Source organism: Triticum urartu, chromosome 6 (genome assembly GCF_003073215.2).
Source record: "Triticum urartu cultivar G1812 chromosome 6, Tu2.1, whole genome shotgun sequence".
NCBI classification, from domain to species: Eukaryota; Viridiplantae; Streptophyta; class Magnoliopsida; order Poales; family Poaceae; genus Triticum; species Triticum urartu.
In genome coordinates, this window is record NC_053027.1 from 452780546 (window position 1) to 452787638 (window position 7093).

The 7093-nt window shown below is 48.4% G+C and overlaps 1 protein-coding gene across 1 annotated transcript; it reads right to left on the reverse strand.

The window, feature by feature from the left end:
- Nucleotides 1–1276: 1276 nt before the first annotated feature.
- LOC125512344 (B3 domain-containing protein Os02g0683500-like) lies at nucleotides 1277–3576 on the reverse strand. Its single transcript, XM_048677433.1, has one exon. The coding sequence runs from the start codon at nucleotides 2714–2716 to the stop codon at nucleotides 1472–1474; it is 1245 nt and encodes a 414-aa protein (XP_048533390.1). The 5' UTR covers nucleotides 2717–3576; the 3' UTR covers nucleotides 1277–1471.
- Between the last annotated feature and the right edge of the window lie 3517 nt (nucleotides 3577–7093).

Sequence of the window (7093 nt, forward strand, 5' to 3'; positions counted from 1 at the left end):
GACCATAAAGATCTCTTGGACTGTGTGCATGCATGCACTCCTCAAGGCCCAGACAATCCAAACTATACAAGATTTGGCCCACTCCATGGGTTTAATTCCGTGTTCCCTCCGGCTCTCACAAGGGGGCAAAAGAAAAAAAAATGGTGGTACGACGACTACGTACGCGCGCTGTCTACTCTCTACAATGGCGATACAGGACTACTGTGTACGAACGAGTATGATACATGCAGCTACAGATGTGGTGCGCAGGAGAAACACAGTGCGGTACAGTGGGGGTAGAAAAAGGTGGCGGCAAAAAGGCGAAATAAAAGGAATGTGCAGACCTTCCTCCGGCCGTAAATATGAGATCGATGATGAGCAGTAAAGAACGGAATGTGTTTTTAAGATCTCACCTGCGAAAATATAATGTCGATCGCTGTTCGGACTTGTCTCTTGCTGCTGCATGCGTGAGGGCTTAACGCGCCATCCATGTACGGCCGAGTTGTGCGGATATTTGATCTACCAGAATATCAGTTCACAAGTAATAGCATGTTACGGAAAAGTATTAGGACCTTCTTATCTGGCGACCGTTCGCTGGAGGGGTTGGCATTTGCAAACGTTTTGATCACAGTTTTACTTGTCAAGGGGTGACAGTTTCTTCGGAACAACCTGGCATTTTCTGGAATGAAGGCTCAAAACTGCCATCCTCCCCAAAAACACCCCCTGATACAACTAAAATTGTCAAGAAAAAAAGTTCGAATGATATGCTCTCCTAGAGAATGGTCGCCAGTTAGCTTTTTTGAATTATTAATGTGTAGTGCTGGTTTTGTCCGAATGCATTTTGATGGATTTAACTCATATCTCTCGTACTCCCCCAGTTTCTTTTTATTACGTATACAAGATATGTTTAAAGTTAAATTACATAAAGTTTGACCAAAGATCATATTTAAAATGTCAACACTTACAATACTTTACTTATATAGTATGAAAATTAATTTCATGATGAATTTAATGATTTTGGTTTTGTATCATGAATGTTGATATGTTTCCATATAAAATTGGTCAAACTTAACCAAGTTTGACTTCAGACAAATTGTATATGCAGACTAAAAATAAACTAAGGAAGTACTATGAGACCATGAACAAAAATTTGCACACGGACAAATGTTATCATATGTATGAAATGGGCATGCGATTTTGCTAAACATGGGCAAGTATTGAAGCACAAGCACATGGAGAGGGAAAATAATTAATGGTGGACAAGAGATGACACTGATTTGGGAGAAAAACATTAATCTGCCTAAGCTTAATTTCTTTATGACTTCTCAAACCAACACAAAAATTTCAAGTGCCGAAAAGGGGGCAAATGTTAAATCCCTAGCTGCCGCTATCATCAAAAGCTTATAACTGAATCACATGAGAAGTGAGATGACGAGAAGAACCGAAAATCAAATGGTAGAAGAAAGAAAGAATCGCAGAACTTTCCTTTAGGTCACAGATCGAGATCCAAGCCTGAATGCGCCTCCCTCTTGGAAGACGACGACGACGACGGAGACGATGCCTCGGCACCGGCACCATGCGAGGGGAACTCTAGCAGCCTCAGCGTATGGTCCCTTGGCCGCCATGCTGATGCGGGCATCTGCAATGGCAGTGCACTGCCATAATTGCTCGACTCGTCCCCGCCATCGCCGGGATGCTGCGGGTTGTCAAGGTTCACGCCGAACAAGCGCACGCGCTTCTTGGTTGCCGTCGTCGGGCTTTCGATTACCGGCACCGAGTCGAGCACCACTGGGGACCCTGCGGTTACACTTACGCCGGCGCCGCTGCCTTGCTGTTGCACTGTGAAGTGCAGCGGCGGCGGCGGGCGCGGCACGAGGAGTGGTGCTGGTGTGTGCGGAGGCATCCTGGCGGCCGAGCCGAAGAGGATGACCTGCCTCCCCATTGTGGGGTAACTGGGGTTCATGCCGCGGAAGTCGAAGCCCTGACGGAGACGGTGCTCGTAGAGCGTGGCTGGCGGCGAGGGCGGCATGAAGAACCCTCTGCCGCCGGCGCCGAGGCCCCACGGGCTGTAGTGCGACGTTAGCGGCATCGGAAGCGGGAGGCGGGGCAAGCGGAGCGGGTCTCTGGTGTCGGCCCGGCGCTTCCAGTCGATGAAGAGGCGGTGTCGCGCGGCCTCGCCGGCGCCGCGCGAGAAGGAGACGGTGTCCCCAGCGTCGAGGCGCTTCTCCTTGACGAAGCGGCTCCACCCTTTGGTCATGACGTAGCTCTGGCTGCTGTTCCAGTAGGAATAGCGGAAGCGCCATGGCTTCCCGGCGCTGTCCTCGAAGTTGAGCAGGAGGCCCTTCTCGTTGGCCGCCGAGTCCAGCGGGAAGTACTTCTCGGCGTACTGCTTGGGGATGACCAGCCGGTTCAGCTTCCCCACGTCGCTCGGCGTCACCACCTTGTCGAACATGTGCTCCTTCTCCACCGCCTCCGCCACGCCGCCGCCGCCGCCCCCGCTCCCCGACGCTCCGGCGTCATCCCCAGACCGAAAGGGAGGGCTACTTCCAGCCGGCGACGCAGACACGGCCGCTGACGCGGGTGTCGAGGCCGACGCAGAAGCAGAAGGCGCGGCGGCGCTGGTGGCGGCCGCGGCTGTCATGAAAGGGATCTCGCGCGGCATCGACGCCTCTTCCTGCTCCTCCTCCACCTCCTCCTCTCCTTTAGAAAACCTACTGCTTGTCGCAGTAAACTCCATGTATGTATGCTTGGATACTTCTTCCCGTGGATTACTGCGGCATCCCGATTCGCCAACAGGTAGAGGAGAGGAGGAAGACCAGATCTTGAGAAGAGGCAAGCAACTATAAAAGAGCTTCCTTCGCTGCCGTGCCGCCCAGTGGTTGTTCGGATCGGAGCGAGAAAGCAGCAATCCTGGATCCTTCTTCTTGTTGCCCCTTGCTGGCTTCTGCCGAGACCAGCAGCTTGGCCTGGTGCTCGAGAATAGACACTGCGGCTGCAGCAGAGCTATAGCATGTAGGTTGGGCACTACTAGAGAGGGGATCCACCTATGTATGCGTGTATGTGTTGTTTTTTCTCCTAAGAAATTCTATATCGATCTTGAGCTGCGTTCGCACCGAGGGAGGGAGGCGAGCAGAGGGGAATTGGCTGGGCCGGCATGCATTGACGCGCGCGCACTGCACGCCTAGCCGCTGCTAGCTAGCTCTGGGATGTGGCAGGGATGGATGGAGTGGAGACGGGGATGGCCGGCAATATGGATCGATGGAGACGGCCAGCCGGGGAGGTTGGTGGGTGCTGGGTGGGCGCGCGCCCGCGTGGCCAATATTTGTGGCTGGCGCTGCTGCAGTTCGATCCTCCCGCAAGGGGGAGAGGAGACTGAGCTGCCCTAGCTACAAGATTCCTCTTCCTTGAACTCACTAGCTAGTGGAAGTGGCAGCTGCTTAGTGAAGTGAAGTGAGTCATCTCGCTGTGTTTTTCCCCCTCTCGCCCCCCTTTCCCCTCGTCCGTACTATAGCTTCTTTCCAGGAGCTTCATCAACCTTGGTTTTTTCTCAAGCACTTTATTTTGTTTCTCTTTGTGAAAGAAGGTGTGCGGTTTTTTGCAGCGTTGCGAGCATAGAGATCGAGCTAGAGAAAGAGCTGGGAAAAGTGGGGTGTACTGTGCAACGTAGTGTGTAGTAGCTTTATAAAGGGCAGAGGGCGGTGGGGGCCCATGGATCGCGCTGGGTTGGGCTCATGTGAGCGCTCGTCCTCGTCACCATACGGGTATACGTATACATCAAATATCACTCACACGCCTGCCTACGGGCGTAGCTGCAGCTACTGTGCCTAGCTCTCGTGTAGGCAAGTTCCTAGGCTGGTCCTCCCGGTGCGTACCCGTCGATCCATCAAGGGGGGTTTTCTCATAATAATTGCATGATGTGGAAGGAGAAGATCTCGTCTGCCTCGACGGTGTTTGAACACCATAATTTTTGTGTGGCTTGTCATGGGCCAACGGGCGAGGAATTTCGATCGGTAGGAATGCGGTCGCATTGGATGTTTCTATTCTGGCAATCGGGCATTCGGAGTTAAGCTGGCGTAAGGACACTCCAAGGTCAATGTATGTTTTGGATTCTCCTGATTTGGATGAGGAGGACGCCGGTGTTACCCATGAGTCCATGGCGGTCATCTTCTCTCCCATCTAACCAACGAGAGTCCCCTTCTCACGATATGTTGATGACACTGATATTTTTGTGAAAAACATGGTATGGCCAAATTGCCACCAACATGAAGTTCATCATTTGTTTGTTCAAACAACTATCTATACTTAAGATAAGTTTTCACAAAAGCAATTAGTTAGGTTTTGGAAACACCAATAAGATTCGCATCCACTTCGAAAAACAACAAAATAAAAAGTGGAAGATCATTGCTGACCATTTTGAGAAAATACTTAGTAATTCAGAGGACAAGCCTTCGACCTATGGGGCCCTTCTTGTCCTAATCAACGCCACCCTGATTAGCTTGTCAGTGTTTATGCTATAGTTTTTTAGGAATTCATGCTATCCTTCTTTGAAATACCGAGGGAGGTGAGGAGAAGATTATATGTTCTTTAGATAGTAATCTTCTAGATGGTCTTGGGATATAAGACCTGAAAGACAAGAACAAGTGCATGCTCAACAAATGATAGTTCAAGTCACTTTAGAGGAAAGTGTTTGGCAGGATTTGCTGACTAAGAAATATCTACACTCAAAGATCACTTTAGGTACATGTAAGTTGCCTGACTTTATATTTGTTAAGTCGATTTTGTAGCCATTGAATGTTTCCTTGAGATTCGTGCTTTTTTTTTGGTTTGTTGTTTGCTTTGTTGGGCTAACCAGAATCGACTCACCCCAATTTTTGGTTAATCGAGTTGGCTGTCGGGCTCGCTTTGTGCGCCCGTTATGCTCCCGCCGCCAGTTAGTAGCTTAGCCCATCCCGCTTGTGGAGATGACAAAGTTGTTGGAGTAGATCGCCGTCACATGATGATTGCCCTGGCGGCGTTCGGGCGCCACCGGAAGAGAGGGGGTGAGAGCCCTCCTCCCGCTTCTTCTTTCTTGACCTCCCCTCTAGATGGGAGGAGGGTTTCCCCTCTGGTCCTTGGCTTCCATGGAGGCGGAGGGGCTCGCCCCTCCGAGATTGGCTCTCTCCCTCTCCCCCTCCCCCCCCTCTCTCTCTCTCTCTCTCTCTCTCTCTCGCTTTATCCTGAGTCAGCCACTCTCTCAGTCGCTTCCCCTCCTCTCTGTCTCACTCTGCTTCTCTTTGGTCACCTCTCGTCCTCCTGTGACGGGTAGGGTTGGTGGATTTCTTGCTCTCCTCCCCCCTTATTTATTCATAGACCCGAGTTAGTTGTGTGGATTTGTCAGCTTATACGTTCTTTTTTGCTGTTCTTGTTCTAGTATGAGCTAGGGTTTGTGGATTTATTTCTCTCCTTCCTCCCCCTTATTTTTTCACAGATCCAAGCTATTTTCTGCGGATATATGTCACTTCTTCATGAATTCTTTTTGTTGTTCTTGTGCAGGTTTTGTTCTTGGGGGTGCTTGGCTCAGGGTTCTTGTGCTCATCCGCGAGCGAATCTACTGTTCAAGTATTTCATCTGCTCATACTCTAGTCTGGGATTTGTTTTGTGGTGTATGAGTTTTACAATTAGGGTCATTCTTTAGCTATGGTTTTTTCTGTGTTCCCCTTTTTGATCTAATCTCCTACTTTGAGCATGTCCTTTTGATTTATGGTTAGGGTTATGCTTTGAGTTGTTTTGTTGTGACTTTTAAGTCGATTTGTTGGTGACTTGTGTTAGTTTAGTTGATTTATTGGTGGAATAGATTTTTGCCAATTTAAATGAGCAGGCTTTGGTAGGCCTGTGCTATATATGGATTTGGGTGATTGATGTTTATATAGTGAGTTTTTAGAAAATTTAATGTTAAATCTACTAGGTATAGTGTTGAGTATACTGTAAAGATCCCTTCTTCTTTTTTATCTTAATCCATTTTAATTTGTGGATACTTTGCAAATTTTTTATGTTGTCATAGTTCCACGTAGTGTATTGTTTTTTTAGGTTATATTGCTTGTTATAGTTGTTGTTGTTGGGAAACGTAGTAGAAAATTAAAAATTGCCCTAAGAACACCTAGGAACAATATGAAGATGCATATACGGTTCGGGTCAATGATCGTTACCGAATCCGGAGTTGCAGCGGAAGTAGACGAGTCGGTGTATGTCGTACATGGAATCCCTCAAACCATTGATGACGATCCCGCGAACCACCCTCGAACGATCCCTTGAACGGAAGACCAAAAGCATGGCCTCTCTATTTGGTTGCAAGCGTGCGGTCTTCACGATCTAGTAGCACTTCGCTGTGCAGAGCTAATCGTCGCCGGAGAATTAGAGGGAGGAGATTAGAACCACACCGGGCTTCTAATTATGAGGATTAGAGGAACTAGGTCTATCTCTAATTAGTCAACTAGGACCTACTAGAACTAGATGAACTATAGGAGGCTCAAAAACTTGTGTATCCAATAGGGCACAATACCTCAAGTATATATAGGTTAGAGGGGGAGAGGAGGGCGGCCACCAAGGAGGGAAAGGCCCTCCTTGGTGCGTCGTCCAGGGAGGAGGAGTTGGACTCCTCCCCCACTAGGACCCCCCCCCCCACACACAAGGAAAGAGAATCCTTCTAATAATTACGAGACCCTTTTATATATAATATAACATCAAGGGAAATATTTTCCTCCTATATATTAATTATCGGGAATACCCGGTATTGCCCGATAAATTCTGAAGCCCTTTAGAACTATTTTGAATATTAACAAAACTATTTCATAAATCAATCACCGATACTATTGCCCTACTAACACTCTGCAGATCATGATTACCTTAAGCTTGTGACCTCGTAGGTTCGGTAAATCATAGACATGAACGAAATCCCTTTGTTCAATGATCGATAGCAGAACCATGGATGTCCATATCGATCCCTATGATTACACGAATGACATTCGAGTGAACGTCTGGTTATTATATGATATTCCCTTTACCTTGCAATACTTTACAAAACCTGGGATGCATCGGTATCCTCCTGTGTCATGCGCATGCTTACTATACGTTGATC

Excerpts from the sequence above, each read along its gene's own strand:
- LOC125512344 (XM_048677433.1), bottom strand. The coding sequence starts at position 2,716 with ATGGAGTTTACTGCGACAAGCAGTAGGTTTTCTAAAGGAGAGGAGGAG.